Source organism: Pelmatolapia mariae, linkage group LG23 (assembly GCF_036321145.2).
Source record: "Pelmatolapia mariae isolate MD_Pm_ZW linkage group LG23, Pm_UMD_F_2, whole genome shotgun sequence".
NCBI classification, from domain to species: domain Eukaryota; kingdom Metazoa; phylum Chordata; class Actinopteri; order Cichliformes; family Cichlidae; genus Pelmatolapia; species Pelmatolapia mariae.
The window spans coordinates 39,250,281-39,269,872 of NC_086246.1; the positions used below are offsets into that span (position 1 = coordinate 39,250,281).

At 42.0% G+C, this 19,592-nt stretch overlaps 1 protein-coding gene across 1 annotated transcript in view; it reads left to right on the plus strand.

Moving 5' to 3' along the window:
- Positions 1 to 19,592, plus strand: part of unc13a (unc-13 homolog A (C. elegans)) — a 46,023-nt gene that overhangs the window by 6,917 nt on the left and 19,514 nt on the right. The window contains exons 4-25 of the mRNA XM_063467425.1: positions 1,343 to 1,460; positions 1,695 to 1,818; positions 2,182 to 2,252; positions 2,362 to 2,416; positions 3,115 to 3,144; positions 4,726 to 4,921; positions 6,115 to 6,234; positions 7,652 to 8,470; positions 9,363 to 9,456; positions 10,381 to 10,427; positions 10,603 to 10,681; positions 13,473 to 13,547; positions 13,647 to 13,866; positions 14,899 to 15,126; positions 15,319 to 15,460; positions 15,960 to 16,129; positions 16,261 to 16,376; positions 17,357 to 17,520; positions 17,650 to 17,803; positions 17,995 to 18,063; positions 18,374 to 18,463; positions 19,000 to 19,134. Coding sequence (XP_063323495.1) covers positions 1,343 to 1,460; positions 1,695 to 1,818; positions 2,182 to 2,252; positions 2,362 to 2,416; positions 3,115 to 3,144; positions 4,726 to 4,921; positions 6,115 to 6,234; positions 7,652 to 8,470; positions 9,363 to 9,456; positions 10,381 to 10,427; positions 10,603 to 10,681; positions 13,473 to 13,547; positions 13,647 to 13,866; positions 14,899 to 15,126; positions 15,319 to 15,460; positions 15,960 to 16,129; positions 16,261 to 16,376; positions 17,357 to 17,520; positions 17,650 to 17,803; positions 17,995 to 18,063; positions 18,374 to 18,463; positions 19,000 to 19,134 — 3,316 coding nt within the window. The remainder of the gene's footprint in view (positions 1 to 1,342; positions 1,461 to 1,694; positions 1,819 to 2,181; positions 2,253 to 2,361; positions 2,417 to 3,114; positions 3,145 to 4,725; positions 4,922 to 6,114; positions 6,235 to 7,651; positions 8,471 to 9,362; positions 9,457 to 10,380; positions 10,428 to 10,602; positions 10,682 to 13,472; positions 13,548 to 13,646; positions 13,867 to 14,898; positions 15,127 to 15,318; positions 15,461 to 15,959; positions 16,130 to 16,260; positions 16,377 to 17,356; positions 17,521 to 17,649; positions 17,804 to 17,994; positions 18,064 to 18,373; positions 18,464 to 18,999; positions 19,135 to 19,592) is intronic.

Sequence of the window (19,592 nt, forward strand, 5' to 3'; positions counted from 1 at the left end):
ATTGCTCTCAATTTTGACAGCCCTATTAAAGATTAATATCAGTCTGTACATGCTCCAGATAGCTTTTCTTCAAATTCTTTAATTCTCACTCGCTTTTGCGCATGCACAGGACTGGAACGTAAGCTTTTTGGGCCGTTTCAATGTGGACACGCAACTCAGTGAAAACGACTGAAAACGCTAGTGTGGACGCTGAGCGTTTTCAGACGAAAACGCAGTTTTCAAATCTATCCGGGCTAGTGTGGACGTAGCCTAATATAGCACAGCCAAGATCTATTGTTTTATTTCCATAAGACATTTTAAATGTGAACATATTCTTAATTAGTGAAACTAAACCCGTTTTCTCTGCAGCCCTGAACTGTCCTAGACATTACCTGGTGCACGTGCATGTGAGAATTCAGACATCTAATATGAAGCTGTCTTTAACCTGCGTGATGTCCAATTTCACCCACGTGAGGAGTGAAATTGATGTTATCAGGGTGCTGTGGGAGTCAGCTGTAACATTTGTGTCACAGTTTTTTTTGTTTCTGTTTTTTTGCTGCCATTCTGCCTCCCTTCCACTCATGAGTGATGGGACGAAATAACACCTCTGCTGCTGTTTGCTCTGCTCCAGCAGATTTCACACATCTAGTCATGAAAGTTTCTCCACATTCAAGCTTCATTAACACCTTAAAACTCCAGAATGTCAATCCAACAGAAAAACTCCCATTGTTTTTGCATCTGCTACAGTCATGGTGCTAAATTAAATGTAAGGAATATCTTTAAAGAAGGGCTTTCCTCTACTTTTCACCTTTCGGGAGCAGCACACCATCCAGCAAAGTCACCTAAAGATTTGTTCATCTCCTAAGGAAGCACTTTTATATCAGAACCACGCTCATTATTAGGTTTTTTCTTCATTTAAACCTAGCTTAGGAGAGTTACTGTTCAGTAATGGGAGATGCATAGTGACCTGATAACCTGCAAGCCAGATACGTAGTTGCATTACAAATGTTAGCTGTATATGAGCTTTTGAGTTCACTGTTGTTTATCACACATAAATATAGATAGTTTCTGTCTGTGCAGTCACTTATATGTTGTCGGGAGCCTGGCTGACTGTCACCTGTGCTTTTCCATCTTCATGCTGAATGACTCATTTCCCTGAGCAGATTGAATCATGGTGCATATCCATCACCAGATTAAATTCAGCTCCTCGAGGAATAAACTGTATTTTTGCTAAAAGTCTTGTGTAAACAGCCCAAGCCTCCACTCAGCTCATGACAATATTCTGTATTTAACTTCTTTTTTTATTCCTCCTCATTTTTCTGTTTGCTTGTCCTTTTCTTATCTCACCATCTCTACTGAGCAGTGAAATAAACCGCCTTGATCTGGGCCTCACAGTGGAGGTGTGGAACAAGGGGCTGATCTGGGACACCATGGTGGGCACCTTATGGATCCCCCTGCGCAGCATACGGCAGTCCAATGAGGTTCACCACATTCATCTTTCTGACACGGACCTTTGGTTTTACTGGCAATGCTTCCTAGCATTTCTGAATTTAGCATACTCAAACTCACATATTAAGCCGGAGATAAGAAGATTGCTGGCACTGGTCATTTGTACGAAAACAGCAAATTAGATCCAGGGCAGAGTTGCCAAAATACGCATACTGATCACACAGTAAGTGTTGCTGCAGTCATGTTTGTCCTTCTGTCTTTTCCAGGAGGGACCGGGTCAGTGGCTGACCCTCGACTCCAATGTGATCATGGCTGAGAACGAGATCTGTGGAACCAAAGACCCGACCTTTCATAGGCTGCTGCTCGACACACGCTTTGAGCTGCCACTAGGTTTGACATTTATCAGTGTTGTGTCGATAATAATGTTTAATTTATTTTGTATTAATTTGAATTCCTTTTTTCAAAAAATGTTACTAGTATTAGTACTGCTGCTACTTTAGAAATCTAAAGACTGTCTCATGATTCCTATTAGTACTTTTTCTAGTGCTCTTAGTAGTTGCCTGATACAGTTTTATTACTACTTCTACTACTAATACAACTAGCCCTCTAATGCCAGCCCTACTCTTTGATATAACTTGAGAAAATTCACTTTAAACTTTGGCAAAACAGTATCAGCACAAAGTCTTCCTTACAGCGTAGCGCCCAATATTTCACGTGCCAAATGGAGAATCTCAAGTGTTTCTGTTTCTGCAGACATCCCAGAGGAAGAGGCCAGATACTGGGCGAAGAAACTTGAACAGCTTAATGCCATGAGAGATCAAGATGTAAGAATTTTATTCTGCTGAACACTCTTTACTGTATTACCACAACTTTTTCTGCTTTGTATTGTTTCCTTATTCGTCTGTTGTTGCTGCTTTTATTTTTTTGCCTCAGTACGCCTATCAGGAAGAGCAGGAGCGACCACTACATGCACCATCCACACAGTGCTGTGAGTGCCGCCAGCCTCCTCTTCTGCATTTACCTCCTCCTGCGCCCGATCCTGCTGTGCCCTTTTTATGCCTCCTGTGTTTCCTCTCCCCACTCCCTCTCCTCTGGCTCCGCAGCTTACTGAGAAGAGGCGTAGACAGGAGGTTGAAATGAACCTAATAGATGAAGGAAAGGTTAGCTGGCGAGAGGAAGGAGAGCCGATGAGATTAATCACAAATGCATCCCTGCCTGAACACTAGAATGACTTACAGGTGATAGATCCGTGATGAATGTGAGATGACATACGGGGGGTGTCAGACACACTCCCACGCCTGTCCGCCTGTCTGGCAGTGGTGACACTGGGAGCAGGTGCATAACTGTGTGGATAATATGGACCTGTGGAGAGAGGGGTTTGGTTTGCATCATGGTGCTTGTGTTTGTGCAAAGAAGGTGTGTGTGTGTTACCTAACTGCATCGAGGCCAGCTGCCTTAAAAACAGTTTTTTCTAAAGACCTTGTGTTTTTCTCTGCTCAAACACACACACACATACATAGACAGCCACTTATAAACTCTCTCCGCACATATTTACATCATAAAACAATTATTTCTGAGGGCTAATGATCCTCCTCGTTTGTTTACCCTGGTTTTGTTGACTGCTTGTGTGTTTAATTTGTGGCCCAAACCTAATTTGGTTTTTCCGACTCCTTTATCTCTTCACAGGTAATTGGAGTCTGTGGGGAGATCAGCAAAGTAAGTTTCTTTCATGCGGTTCTGCTAACAACTTGGAGTAATTCTGTATTTATTGTCCATGTCTCACTTAATGTAATGATCTGCTTGCGTAGTATTCCTCAGAGACCATTAACTGCCAAAAAAGTATTTCTTCTCCACACATCCTCCCTGAACTTCCTCTCACCTCATACCCTTGCTTTTGCAATAATACCTCAAACTGTTAAAATGAAATTGAATGCAGCTCTAGCCAAACTCAGGATGCATGCATATTTGATGAGATAAAGATGAGTTATTTTCGAGTGATTCATTATGAGACAGGAAGCACATAACCGAATAACTCCCACTTGCATCTCAGGCACTGAACTGTCTAAAACTCTGTTTCCACAAAATCTGAATCTTTTGCAAATCATTTAAACCCGCTGGTCGACCTGATCGAACATCTCACAGCTGTATGGGTTTATTAGCAGCAGGTCAGTCTTTCATGAAGACATACTGTGGATAGGGTGAATCATTTAATAAAAGACTGCGTGGGCAAAAAGTTTCACAATTTAAAAATAATTCTACAGAATCTACAAAACAAGATCAAAAACTACGGTGGCCCTGAGAGGCCAAACGGACTGCAACTTAAGAAAACACCAGCAATAAGAAAAACGCAGCAAAAGCACCCAAACACAATGGAAATAGGAAAAACGACAATGGAAATAGGAAAAAAGAAAACAGAAATAGGAAAAACAGAAATAGGAAAAACAGATTTCCAAAAGCATAAGGGAAGTGTTTCTGGGGAGACAATAACCCGACGGACCAGTTGCAGGAACCGAAACATGCTAAGAATTGCGCTGGGAGACCATTAAAAGAAGTGGAGGGTATATTGGTTTTGTGAGGAAAGAAAAGATGAGAGGTAAATGTGTTAGCCTAACTATTAGCCTAAAAATCCCTCATCAGTATTATATGAATCATGATAAAACACAACTACCATGTTTTGGGTTCCTGCAACTGGTCCGTCCGGTTATTGTCTCCCCAGAAACACTTCCCTTGTGCTTTTAAAAATCTGTTTTTTCCTATTTCTGTTTTGTTTTTTCCTGTTTCCGTTGTCGTTTTTCCTATTATTGTTGTGTTTTGTGTGCTTTTGCAGCGTTTTTCTTATTGCTGGTGTTTTCTTAAGTTGCAGTCCGTTTGACCTCTCAGGGCCACCGTAAAAAACACTTTTCTCTGTTTCCTGTAAAAACGTGCCTTGTTATACTTTTATTCTAGCCTAACAATCTTTAAGTATTTGTAGGTAAATACAAATACAATGTATTTTAATTTAAATTAAAATACATTGTAATTTAAATTAAAATAGATTAAAATTCCATTTAATTATAGGGGAATTACATAGTCACAGGCCTGCAGATGTTTTCCCCCTGATTTTTAGACCTCATTTAGGATTCAATGAGAAAAAAAACTGGATTCTGAGCAGAGACTTCAACTATCTGAAAAGAAACAAGACCACCACCCTTCTCTACGCTCCAGCTCTTTCATTACACACTCAATGTACTCAATGGTCGACCTCTTTTTGTCTTGCCAACCTCACTTTGTTCCGTCTCCCACTGTTTTGGTGAACAGACGAGGACCCAGACAGCGCAGTGGATGACAGGGACAGCGACTACCGCAGTGAGACCAGTAACAGCATCCCACCTCCTTACTACACCACCTCCCAGCCCAATGCTTCCATGCACCAGTATCCCATGAGGCACCAGCACTACAGACACTCCTACACTGACGACATCAATGAGCTGGACTATGATCACAGAGCTATGAGGTAACAGGCGTACTACTACTGAGACTGAAGAAAAGGGTTTTATTTTGCCTATGTGCACCATAAAGTTTACATGCAACATAGAGAGAGGAGTTTTTGGTCACACAAAAGATCTAAATGTTTTAACGTTGTGAATTTAACATAACGCTGCTCGTAAACGGAGCACTCCTCCCCGTCTAGCTCATAGCCATGAGACAAGTGAGCCCCTGCGGCCTTGTTTTGTTGCACTGTGTTGTACATAGTAACATGTCCCACTGTGCTCTCCTTCTCTAGAGAATAACCCTGGCCTCAGTGTATACAAGCATGCTGGGGTGCAGAGTTCTTGTATACAGGTTTTGTATGAAGCGGGCCTTTGTGGTTATCTTTCATGTGCGAATGCGTATGCGTGTGCTTGTATCTTTGTGTGCATGTCGAGTGTGTGAGGATCAGAAACCCCTTGTGATTTCTGAACATAATGGTCGTCACTTTAGACATGCATATATGAAAGCAGGAGAGGCTCTAAACTCATGCATTTTTCAGAAAAGCTTAAATTGAAAGTTTGACCATTTGCTTTGTCAAGGCTGAGATGGATATAATAAACCTCAGCGTCAGTGAGAGGTCTTTGTGCAGAAGCTTAATGGACAGGTTCATATTTTCAGCAGGTTGTACTTGCTGTTATTGTTTCTCCTTTTTATACTCTCTGTAAAGAGAGCCCTTCCCCATCCACTTCCAGTGTAAATGATGAGTGAAATCCACATTCCTTGTCCCGTGCAAATGTATTCATCTGACGTTAATATGAGTTTTCGGTAATCTGATTTAGACGAGCAAAGAGGCCGTGTTCAAAAGATATTCGCTTATTAGTGCAAAATTCCCTAGAAGATTAAATTTCCCACTGAAATGACGGGAATATCTGCATTTGATTTAAATAACCTCAGCCTCATATTAACTACAAATTAAGACTGAGCCAGGACTGCTGTGGATCACTTAGGAATAGATATTAAACGCTAGCGGGAAGAATAACAGCAAGTGAAATTTTCATGTTCATGTGGACGTGTGACTGATGTTTTAAGACAACTTTGTGAAGCTATCGTTAAGCAGGCGGCACAGAGGCTCAGTTTGAGTTAGAGCTGTCTTTCCAATATTTGCACTGAGCTCTACTGATGCTCCTCTCCCACCTCTCCCCTCCTCCCCACCTCCTCCCCTGCTCCTCTTACCAGACGCTATGATAGTTTAGACTCGGCCACCAACGGGCGCAGTGATATCGACTCAGGCTCAGGGTCGAGCCGGCGCACCAGTCGTCAGTATTCTCTAGACAGTAGGCACTCGCTGTCCGATAGGTGGGTCTCTGTACCTCGTCTCTAACTTCTCCTCCTCCTCCTCTTCCTCTTCTTCTTCCTTCTGCTCCAGCCTGTGACTCCGTCTCGCTGTGACGTCAGTGGTGGACTTGTCCCGTCCTCCTCGCTCGCTGTGCTTGCATGCATGCGCTCTTACCCTATCTTTGTATATGTATATTCTGTATATTTTAGAGGAAACTACCGAACCTGCATCTATCCTTACTGTGTTCCTGTGAAGAATCACAAACGATCACACTTGTCCCCTCAATCGTTAGAAGTTCTGTGCTGTGTCGTCTTTACATGTGTGGGTGAGCGATCGGCGGGATGCGTGTGTGGTGTTTCGTAACAGTCGGAGACAGAGAGGTTAATTGTCGGTTGGAGTTTGTGGAACTGCCCGTGTGAGTCTGTGTTAGCGTGCCCATCTGTTTTCATGACAGCTTGTTATTACAGCTTCACCCTGTATGTGAGACTTTAAGAAGGGCCCTGTCTTATTGTGGGTGTCCCATACTTGGTAATTATACACATTTAATTTCCACTTGTGAGACAGCAGGAGCCCGTCAGCCCAATAATGTGGCCGAGCAGAGAGGCCGAGACAGATTGCGTCCTTTTTCATCTTCATTTCATCATGTTTTGTTTTACATTCTTTGTGAAGAAAGAGGGCAGACATGTGTTTAGACTCACGAATTATGCAAGCATTTGTCACTGTCTGTGTTAGTCTTTGAGATGGAAGAGAGAGAGAGATTGCAGGATAGGTTATGAATAGGAAAAACAGGGGTTGTTGTGATTGAGTATTTATTTGTCCATTCAGCCATACTTTTGTGTCCTTTACTGTTCGTGCACTATGCATTATTAAACCAGCAGGACTGTAATCGATAGAGCTGAAAACAATAAAGCTGGTGTTTGTGTGCGTCTGTCAGAGTGTGTTTAAGGAAATAATCTTTCTATGTGTCTCATATCTCTCGCTGATTCAGTCTAATGGCTTCATTTATCATTGTGAATTTATCTGCTTTTTTCCACCAGTCTGCTAAATTGTCCTCAACCTCGTCAGGTTAACTTCTTTTGTTTTAAATTAAACTATTTAAATGTTTACTTTATGAAAAATGCATTGTTGTGTTTCTGCGATCTAGTGTGCTTTTGTATGGCGTGTGATTCTGTACAAATTTGTGTTTGAACTAACAATCATAGTAAGCATTCCTGTTACTAAACAGATGAGTCCCCTTGCAGTTGCATCACTAGTCCAAAGCCCATTCTGGGTTTGGTTTAAAGTCACTCCTCTTCTCCTGGTGGTTAGCTCTCTCCCTTTCCGGTCCCAACACAAGCTCCTTTAGTATCTCTGTGACACCCAAACGTGGAAACAGATATAGTTTACTTAATAACCAAAGGCTTATCTAACACGTGTTTTCGTTTCCCCTGCCTTCAGTCCCACAGACAGTCGTTACGCTTCGTCAGGCGAGTTGAGTCGAGGCAGCTCGCAGCTCAGCGAGGAGTTCGTTCCCGAGGACGGTGAAAGCTTGAGAGGTTCGGAATTCTACGATGAGAACGACTCCTATCATTCCTGCCACTCTTCGGTCAGCTACGGCAAGGAAGATTCCCCAGGTTGGGATGGTGAGGATCACCAAGGCATCTACAGCGATGAGGGAGGCTACCTCAAAGATGGAGGGGAGGAGGGGGCTCTGTATGACGAAGAAGAGGGAGACATGTATGGGGAGGAGGGAGATTACAACTATGAGGATGAGGAGGAGATGTCATATAAGGAAGATGAAGAAATGTATCCACTGGATGGCACACTGAGTGAAGACCAGGAGCCTCCCTATACCCCCACACCCACAAGCACTGCCCCCACCTTGATGCCCCCTTCTGATGGTCTTTCCTCCACCAGGCCGCCGTTGGAGAAGCAGACGTCGCTGCATCAGCAGCGACTTGCCCAGGATCGGCCTCAGTCTCCCAGCACGGCTGCTGGCCTACCTCCGGTCTCACAGGAAAGCACAATGGCCCCTTCTCTTGCAGATTCCACCAAGCCTCCCTTTGCACCCACACAGCAGGATCTCTTTGGCACAACTACAACTACACCCACCCCCACAACTACATCACAGGTTCCAGCTCCAGACAGCAAGCCTCTGGAGCCTGAGCCCAAATCTGAAGTGCCAAAGGAGGAACCTCAGCCCCCCGAGCTTCCTCCGGCAACAGAGAGTGTCCCTCCGGCTCTTGAACAGAAGAAAGAGGAGCCTCCTGTTGCAAGGTGAAGTTTATATCAGTGTTATAAAGGGAAAAATGTCAAAATTACATATGTAGTTATGTATAGATCTACTTCAAGTTGCTATGACATACACATGAAAACACCAGTAAATGGAAAGGACGGTAAAGAATCTCAGCCTGTCCAGATAAAGCAGCGTGATTTTAATAAAACAGCCAATGAAGATTTTTAGGACTGAGCATCTGTAGTCAAGCTAGAAGCCCTTTAAAGTTCAACAAGGATCTAATATTGTTTCCTGTGCGTTGTGTGTTGTAGTACAGTCAAGGGGTCACTACTCTTTACTGACACCAACTCAGTATGTGTGGTCTCAGCTCCAAAGACACTTCCCTTTACATCCAAATTCACTAAAATTACCTACCAGCAACTATTAGCCTATACAACACCTGCACAAAATAATTCATTTTAAAGTTAATACTAACCAACCACTTACTGTATGGAGATAAAATAACTTAAAACACTGTATTCACATACCAGGAAAAGTGTATTTTCAGAGAGACGCGCACTTTTATTCACAGACAAATAGTAATAATAATAATTTTGTATTAAAGCCTATACACCCATCAACATGCTTGTGGTTAACAGATGTTGCTCACCTCTTCATTTGACTGACTTAGCGTGCAGCAATTGTGAGCTGAGGCTGATGCGGGACATGATGCTGGTTTTGTAGTTTGGAGCATTATTTTTCTCTTACCTCCAAACAGTTTTATTGATTGTTCGTCTCTGAGACCAGCTCAGAGAACTTTTACCATATACTTTTCACCTTGAGAATCAATGTGTTTTTTACATGATTCGTTTTAGCATCTTTGCTACTACATTACATATCGCTGTGTATATAATAGTTCTGAAAGCTAGACTTCTTTCTCAAACCATATTTCAGCTTCCCAAAAAGGGAAATCATGGAGCCCGGTCCTGCCAGAGCTAAGGCCAACTGGCTTCGACTTTTCAGCAGAGTACGACTACAACTACAAGAGGTACTGCCAGGATGTGTCTGTGTGTGTTCAGTTTATTTGTATGGTCCTCTTGCTTGCAGTCACTGTCAGGTGAATCCCTTTATTGGCAGGAATGGATCTTAGAGTGCGGTTCTGTTGCTGCTCTGCTGATTGCCTTGTTGCATCAATCCCTGCATGTCCTGTTCTTACTCTGTATTTTTCCAGCTTTCGTTGACTAGTCTGTCATTTTTCCCAGTTTTTGGTCGCAGCTGTGGATTATATTGTCTTGTGTTTGATAGTTTCTGTTTACCCCCTGTATTGTTTTTGCCATTTCATTATTTTCTTTTCAGTTGTTTGCCATCCTCGTAGCGAATGCATGTAGTCCATTCTGATTACCCATGGCAGGAGCTGGCTCTCAGGTGGGTGTGCCCTGTAGTGTGTTAATAAATCTAATTTGTATCGTATGTATCTGTATGGCTCACAGATATTTATGATGAGCGCAAGACGCACATAGGAAGCTGTTGCAAGTCTGTTAAGTGTCCTTTCCAAAGCCTGGTGTTTGTATCAATCAGGGCTATTTCTGTGTATAGTGTGACGTTAGTATCAGTGCCGCATGTCATTCTTTGAAGAGGCAAGCGGACAAAGAACATGTCTTTCAATAATGGAGCAGATAGAATTAGAGAAATGATTACACGGATAGCCATCTGGCTGTAATCTTCTTCCACAAACACAGAACTCACTGCTGATGTCAATAATCCCCACACTCACTAAGAAATACACACAGTGTAGTTTTTTTCACTCTGTCGTAAATCATGACCCTTTGAGAACACCTGCAGTCATTGTGGTGACAAGTCACTGTAGTTGAGTGAACTACAAACTACAATTGGAACTACAGCGTTGTAGTTTTCTGGAAGGCTGCCTTTTCCTGCTTTTTCCATCTCATCTTTTCCTTCTCTTTCTCCACAGGCCCGAGGAGAAAGTGTTGGCATTGCCTCTCTGCTTTTGTCAGCAGGGTAAGTAACCATGAGGCTGACACCGCTCCAGCTATTGAAAATCTATAACTTACCGACCAAAAAGAAAGACCAGTGTCTCAGTGCATTTATTTTGTAACTTATTCACGGTGAAGGTTCTAGCTGCCAGCTGTTAGCTGAAAATATAGCCGATGTTTAAAGTATGTTTTCTCTCCAGGATGGGTGGTGCTCTGTATAGTATTGACAGCATGCCAGACCTCAGGAAGAGAAAAGCAATGCCTCTGGTGAGCGATCTGGTGAGTTTCTGCACTAATCTCTTTATGTTCCCGTGACTAAGTGTCTCACATTTCCCAGATCCATCTCACTTGGCTCAGCAGTCCGTGCTCTCATCCTTAAATGTTACTCCTGTTTTCTGTCTGATTCTCTACTATGTTTATTTTCACAATCTTTTCTAATATTCTACTATTTTTACTCCTGCTGTTCTCTGTCCTTTACTCCACTGCATCCATGCTGTTAAAGAAAATGCATTGCCCTGCTGTTAAAGTCTGACAGGGCATGAAGCAAGGCAGAGAGGCCAGCGGCAGAGGCCAGAGGTTTTCTCTGACTGATGCTGATGTCTGCTACATGCTGTCATATAACAGACCTTTATTACCCCACCATGCCATGATCCCTATGCCTTTTTGACACTATCTCATTACCAACACAACTCTGACAGACATTAATCTTTTGCAGACTTCTATTGTCACTTTTCTTAGAATGTAGACAGACGCACTCTGTATCTCCGTGTCATTCTAAGGAATGTGCAAATGAAATCATTTAATTATTATCACTCGCTTAATCCTAGTTCACACAGAGCTAAAGACCAATCGGTGACTATCTGGCAGTGTTGAGAAGGTTACAATATGTATTTTGTAACATACTCCGTTACGATACTCAATGAGAGTAACGTATTCTGAATACTTTGGATTATCTATATTATCATGCTTTTTACAACTACATGAATGTACTATTGCTGTGTGATTTATGAATATTACTGAAGGTCCGCGGCTCCGAACCGTAGTAAAGGGACCTCTGGCTAATACGTCGGGTTCCGTGTCGGGCTCGTAGCCGAAAACTAGCTTTACTTTGTTGTCTCGGTCAACTTTGCTAAAAACACAAACATAGTGTAGAGTCGAGTCTTAATAGCTTACTTACAACTGGGCTACAATGCCCATGAGGCTACATTCTTTAGGGCTATGCGTGTAACGCTCTGCCTATTGCCTTCATATTAAATCATTTTTTGAACAATAATTTTTAAAAATATTTTGTCACGTCATTATGCGGGCTGCAAGTAGAGGTGACATGGGCCGCGAGACTGAGACCCAGGCATTAGAGCCTCTTAATGCATGTTTTGTTTGAGTTTCCACCGGCGTGGAATTACCAAAAATAGAGAGGGGACAGCCTAACATATGAAACAGGAAAAGACCGCCGTGTAATCCCTTTATTTCAACAAAGTAACTGTATTCTGAATACCACCGTTTTAAACGGTAACAGTAATGGAATACAGTTACTCGTATTTTGTATTTTAAATATGTAACATGTATTCCGTTACTCCCTAACACTGCTATCCGGTAACCACGTGTAACCAAGTGTTTGCTGGAGGTTGCTTCCTGGCACCGGAGGAAAATGGTTGCATAGAGGGTGCTGCACCAAAAACCTCCCTGTGACTGTCACAGTCGGCAGTGGGTTGCATCAAAGATGCTGACTTGTCTGCAAATACTTGGCAACTACCAGCTGGGCAGTGGTAAAATTGCCCAGCTAGGGTGATGCTAGCTCGAAACAGAAAACATTCGCCTTAAAATTTCTGCCTCAGTGCTGCAGTCACATTTCAAAAGGCACAGCTTTCACTTTAAAAGTAAGCGGGTGACCGCAGTAATCTGTTAGCAATCATAAGCATGGTCAGAGACATTAGGATCAGTTAAAGTGATTCAGCATCGATAAACAAAAAAAGTCACATAATGCACATGATACATGCACAGCTATAGTTATAACTTAATACCATATTACCAAATAAAAGCATCATAAAGCAACGTTGAAATGTGTCTGAAAAGCTGATCTTGCTGTTCTTAAATAAACCAGCTTAACTTTGCTTGTCATAAAGACTAAAAGTTAAGGCCTGACTAACCCTGTTAGGAGTTTCAACTGGTGGTTTCACACTTTAGTTCGACAACTTAAGCATAACATGCTATTGATAGCTGTAGATATGCTGGTTTGTCACCTCTTGACAGATCCGTCTATAGCTTTTGTTTTCACAGCACAAGAGTGGTTACGTCTTCTCATCTAACTCACAGCAGGAAAGCCAATAAGCATATTTAGCATATGATATGTCAAATTGTTGCTTTGATGCCAAATCACATTGTGCACTGGGAGCTGAAATAATGCCGACTCTTAAATCAGCTGCCAGTCAAAGCTCAGTGCCACGCTCATAAACACCCACCACGCACTGACAGGCAGGTGCACCTCTTTCATCACTCTCATTTACACACACACACACACACACACACACACACACACACACACACACACACACACACACACACACACACAAACAACTTGTCAGACTGTCTGCTATTGATTTATCAGAGTGGAACACTGCCTGAATGAGCAGTAACTAGTATTTCATTCAGAAATCTAATATTCAGGTGGAAATGCAGCAGAGATTTTATGAAAAATCCCAGTGTCTCTTGATTCCCTAATCGCTTCATTGTTGCTTTTTCACAAAACTACCACATGTGCATAAAAAGTGCACCTATTTCTCAGTCATTCTTGCAATTTTAATTCTCTGTGTAAACCTCTTTCTCCTCTGTTGCCTTTTTCTAATACATTTCTACCTTTTTTCTCCCAACTTCACTTCACTGCTAAAGGCTATGGTGAGTAGCACACCTTTTGTTTATGAAACATCTGCAGTTGGTTATGAAGATATACTCGTTTTCTGGTACCGACCAAAGTGGTCACTCCAAACAAAAATATGCAGCTGTAATCTCCTACTCTGAGATTTATCACGATTAAAGAAGATATTATACTGGCCACCCTTCTTCTGTTACACAGTCCTTGGTCCAGAACTCCAGGAAGGCAGGCATCACCTCGGCCCTGACATCAAGTACCCTACATAATGAAGAACTGGTCAGTCCACATTTATATTCTTTAATTAAATTATTTCAAATTCTGCATGTAAGCTTTAACTCTGCTGACCTTGGGCTAATCTTTCTTACAACCTTGTAGAAGAGTCATGTCTATAAGAAGACCCTCCAGGCCCTCATATATCCTATTTCCTGCACCACCCCACACAACTTTGAGGTGTGGACAGCCACCACACCCACGTACTGCTACGAATGTGAGGGACTCCTCTGGGGTATTGCTCGCCAGGGCATGCGCTGTACTGAGTGTGGGGTGAAATGCCATGAGAAGTGCCAGGATCTACTCAACGCCGATTGTCTGCAAAGTAAGATGAACGTCGGGAGGCATCACTCCATTTCAGCCCCCAAAGCATTAATGAAGTGAAGTGACTAGTTTACAAACGTGACAATGAAATCTAAATTTAGCAGCCCATATGTGCAGCGGGTAAACACTCCCAGTCACTGCTGGTGCAAAAAGACGGCGTAAATTCAGATAAATACAACCAGTAACTCCGGTTGGCTTTTATAAATTATCATTTTTAATTGTTTCACTTTTTTTAAAGACATTATATTTTTTTAAGTTTTTTAATACTGGCAGGTTATCTTTTTTTCACTGGCCTTCCATCAGAGACCCGATGCTAACTTCAGCTATCAGTGAACAGAAAGGCTCAGATCAATTAGATGTTCAGCTGAATTTAGAAGAGGTAGAGCGGGTAATCCACTAACTGGGAGGGCCTCTGTTTGATTCCTTGGCCCTGAAGCGTCCTAACTAAGTGCCCATATTGTCATAAATGCATCTGTCAGTGATATATGAAGTGTGTGAATGTGGTTTTAATGATTACAGACATGAGAGTGAGAAAGGATCGCAGAAAATACTCTTTTGCTGAGTTTCTGTTTTAGACTTTTTGCGGTGTCAGTTCTTTTTATTTGTTTTTATTAATAATAGAAAACGATGTAGTCCATTTATTTCCTCTCCTGTCTATTTGTCAGTGCCAAGCACAGAGCCTTCCTCCCTCCTCCTTCTCTTCTTACTCCTACATTCCTATTTTCGTTGTTTTCATGAGAGGATATTACAAACCATTTGTCTTTTCTTGTCATCCGCCTCGCTCTCTTTCCATCTTTTTCACTCAGCATTTTATAGCTCTGCAAAAGCATCCTCTTATATTTCATGAAATACACCAAAGTTGTTATTATAATGTTATGGTATTCGTTTGAAATGATCTGAAAAATTGTAGAAATTTATCCACCATGATTTCAGGATCAGTAAGCGTGAGCTCACTTCTCATCTCACATGGCACCTTTTTCCATTTTTGTTTACAAATATAATTCTTTTACTTCTCAATTTTCTTGCCAACCAGGAGCGGCAGAGAAGAGCTCCAAGCACGGCGCCGAGGACCGAACTCAAAATATCATCATGGTTCTTAAGGATCGCATGAAGATCCGTGAGAGGAACAAACCAGAGATCTTTGAACTCATTCAGGAAGTGTTCACCGTCCCCAAGTCCACCCATGTCACCCAGATGAAGCAGATCAAACAGAGCGTGCTCGATGGCACCTCTAAATGGTCGGCCAAGATCAGCATCACAGGTTTGTGTCTATAAAAAGAGACAAGCTGCTGTTTGTATGCAGTGAACACAGGTGGTGTCTATGGGGCAGTAGCTCAGAAGGTCAGATGAATTAAGAGGCATCTGTTTCCATCCAAACACACACACACGCACACACATGTATACATAAACCCACTGGCCTTACCAGCTTGGCTTTTTTTTTTCTTCTTCCTAGTGTTGTGTGCCCAGGGTCTACAAGCCAAGGATAAAACTGGTTCCAGTGATCCGTATGTAACCGTCCAGGTTGGAAAGACGAAAAAGAGGACCAAGACCATCTATGGCAACCTCAACCCTGTCTGGGAGGAGACATTTAATTTGTGAGTCATTGGCTTTTTTGTATGGTTAACGTTAATTAACATCCTAAGACCCGAACTCTTTCGTGCCATGCATTTTTAATTTCTCTTTGCTGTTTGGGCTGATTGGGACCTGATGACTGTAAAAACAAAAAATTCCGTGATTTTTTTTTTTTACTTGATTTTTGGTTCTGAGAAAAATGAGATCCACATATGAAGACATTAGTTTTAAATTCCGATAGAGCAGTGGCAGTATAATGTCCTCGTAAGTGGATATCAGGCTCTTGTAGAGCAAAATTTAGTATTTTGGTCTAGACAACCCTAAATGTGATGTCCACATATGTGGACGCCAGATCCTAGGAGGTTGATTAAACAAGGTTTTTTTTAAGGCTAGTGATTTCTGTTTACACTTGAAGAATATGATATGTACGAGTCACCGTAGTAATCTGCCCTTCTTGTCTAACTGCCAGTTTACCTACTATATTTGGCAGCTGTGGCTCACTCTTCGGTTCGGTCTTTGCAGTGAATGTCACAACTCTTCAGACCGCATCAAGGTGCGTGTGTGGGATGAAGATGATGACATTAAGTCTCGTGTGAAGCAGAAGTTCAAGCGAGAGTCCGACGACTTCCTCGGTCAAACCATCATCGAGGTCCGCACTCTGAGCGGAGAGATGGACGTCTGGTATAATCTGGGTCAGTTGAATTGGCACGACTCCTCTTTCTCCGTATACTGCCCCGTTTAATATACTGGATCTCATCACCCATCATTTCTTTCCAAAGCAGACCTGGTGACTGTGTTTCTGTGTGTTTTGCGCTCTTCACAGACAAACGTACTGACAAATCCGCTGTGTCTGGGGCCATCCGCATGCACATAAGTGTAGAGATCAAAGGCGAGGAAACAGTTGCTCCGTATCACGTTCAGTACACCTGTCTGCATGAGGTAAACTCGCTTTTTATCTGTGGGTGAAAATGCATTTAAAGAGGGTGAATGCTTCTCGACTGCTTTGTTTTTATGAGCGCGCATTTTGTCAGATTATCCTTTGTCCACCATTTGTGCATCTTAGACAAATATCGTTTTTTTCCACATAACGGGCTGCCTAAGAATGTCAAATAATTTTAGCAGGTAAGGCACGACGTTCACGCTGAAAAAGACTGTTTTCTGCAGATAGTCGTGTCTGCGGTGTAAAGAGACAGACTGCAGCACTCGTTTAAATGCGAGTCAAAATGAACCGCTTCTCTTTATTTGCTATGTGCTGATTGAAACCGTTACGCTAGGTTTACAGGAATCTTTGACAAACAAAATTAGCTTTTGTTATAAGTGTGTAAAACTGTTTTTGCAGCCTGTGTTTATGAATATGTGTGTGTGAAGCTGTCTTAAATGTGCCAAGCTAAACTAGTTAATTTGCTTGACTGATGTTCACTTTAATAACTGACCCATTAAACTTGAGTTAGTACTCTGGAAAGATAAAGATAGAGGCATCACACACACGTTTCTGCTCTGGGTTCGTGCAGAAAATTCTGCTGATTGATTGTAGACCAGTCCCAACTTTGTATGGAGTCATTACTCAGTCCATTACTCACAGCACATTAGCTGACCTTAACTGACAAATGGGCACTGTTACTGCCTCTCAAGTGCCCATAAACCCACTCAGAATATTTTACAGTGGTGTAAGGTTTTATGGATGAGACAGCACCTTGTGTTGGCCTCATAATGTGGGTTTATGGCTCTTTATGCAGCAGAGCCAACAGACACAACAGCTTGTGAGGTTATAGCGCGCTCTGTCTTAATGGCTGAACTGTTTACAAATGAGTGATAACTGTTTGAATAACCATTTGAATTTTTTGAACCTTTCACTCCAATTTTTCAGCCTTTTCTCTCTTTTATTTCACTCACGCCGCCTTCTGCTTTCTTTTCCTTAGAATCTCTTCCATTATGTGACGGACATCCAGAATAATGGTGTGGTGAAGATTCCTGACGCCAAAGGGGATGATGCATGGAAAGTGTACTTTGAGGAAACTCCCCAGGAAATCGTAGATGAGTTTGCCATGCGTTATGGAGTCGAATCCATCTACCAGGCTATGACGTAGGTTCCTGGCTGACTCCAGAACTTCACCGTTTATAAGAAAGACCCATGTGTTCAGGCGCATCGTAGATTGTTTAGATAAAAAAAACATTAATATCTAACATTTGCCTGTCTTCCTCTCATTTGCAGCCATTTTGCCTGCTTGTCATCTAAGTACATGTGCCCAGGTGTGCCTGCAGTGATGAGTACCCTGCTGGCAAACATCAATGCCTACTACGCCCACACCACCCAGGCAACCAACAATGTCTCTGCCTCTGACCGCTTTGCTGCTTCTAATTTTGGGGTGAGTCAACATTTAGCTGGATCGATAAAGTTAGATGTCATACTTTTATTAATTAAATAGTATTATATACTAATTTTCCACTAACTATTGCAATGGCATAGTTTCTCTGTTATTTCCCTTTGTCGTGTCCTCTTTATCTTCATTATGTTTAATCACAGAATCTATTAACACGTTTCTTTTATTACCCACAGAAAGAGCGATTTGTCAAGCTCCTCGATCAGCTTCATAACTCTCTGAGGATCGACCTGTCCATGTACCGGGTAAGTTACTCTTATATAATTTCTTCTGGCTTATAACTAATGATTCTCTGCATCCTTGCACGTCTGTCTTTATCAGAAGCAATTTGAGGAGGCAAATGTGTTAATTAGATTGGCAGCTCATCGGAAATGTGCACAGACACGTTCGGGAAACCATGTACGCCCACACAGTCAGAACAGGGCTTACTGCCAGTGAAGATTGACCATGCTGGATCGTGCCCACAGATGCAAAAAACTGGACAAGCACAGATGTGAATTCATGTACTGTGGCTCGCTGTTTCTGATTTCTTTCCTTTTTTTGGCCCAATTGCAGAACAACTTCCCGGCCAGCAGTCCCGAGAGACTGCAGGACCTCAAGTCCACAGTGGATCTGCTCACCAGTATAACCTTCTTCAGAATGAAGGTATAGTCTCTTTCTCTTCCACCATTTCTTCAGTCTTCTTTCTTTCAGTGAACACAGTCATTAGACTGCCATCTTATTCACTGTATTGAAACATTAGATTTATCAACCTTAAAAATCAACAAATTCCAAAAAGATTTGACTCAGAAGAAAAACAACACAAGATTTTTATCCTAAAGCTTGGTGCTGAGTTGGATTTAAGGCTTTTCTTAAGAACCAGAAATGGAGAGAATTCTGCAAACCAACTCGGCTTTCTTCACATCGTCTATTTAAGCTGCAGAATATCCCATTTTTCCCCCTGACGTGTCAGTGCTGCTGCCCTGCATCACTGCCTGATCTTTCAACTCTCCCACCTCCCACATGAAGGCTCCAGGGAGATTTTTATTTTCACTGCTCCAGTCTTCTATGTTGCATATTTGGGAGAGCATTGTTGCCAAACTTTAACTATATTCTGCAGCTGTAATAAATTCATCATTTCAAATGTGAGCTCAAATGAATGATCCAGTCACTGCATGTCTGATTTTTGTGCCTGCGTTTAGGTCCAAGAGCTCCAGTCGCCACCCAGAGCCAGTCAGGTAGTGAAGGACTGTGTCAAAGCCTGTCTCAACTCCACCTATGAATACATCTTTAATAACTGCCATGAGCTCTACAGTCGCGAGTATCAGGCAGACCCGGTAAGAAGCAGCAGTGATGGGCTGAATGTCTGCGTGTGTGTGTCAGTGAATGTTTTTCTTTTTCCATCTTTGTCAAAAAAAATCAACTTTGAATTGATGTTTTTTGGCATAAACATAATAAAGTACAAAAAAGTAAAGCCTTGTTAGCACACTATACATGCGTACATGTACTGGACTTCAGAACATACAGAATCAAACAGTTAGAAAAGTGCAGATGTTCAGGTGTGATGGTATCTGCATTTGTTCAAGAACATTTTTTATTTACTTAAAGGTACATCAACAGTCTTTGAGTTTAATTTTTGTAAAAAATTGTCATTGTTACATCTGCTTACAGCAAATTATAGAAAAAAAATGTGCTGAATTATGATTTGTTTATTTGGTTTATTTGTTTAGTCCATTTTTTCCTTGGTTCATGTTTAGTTTTGGACAAACTTGATCTGTTTTTAGTTGATATCGTT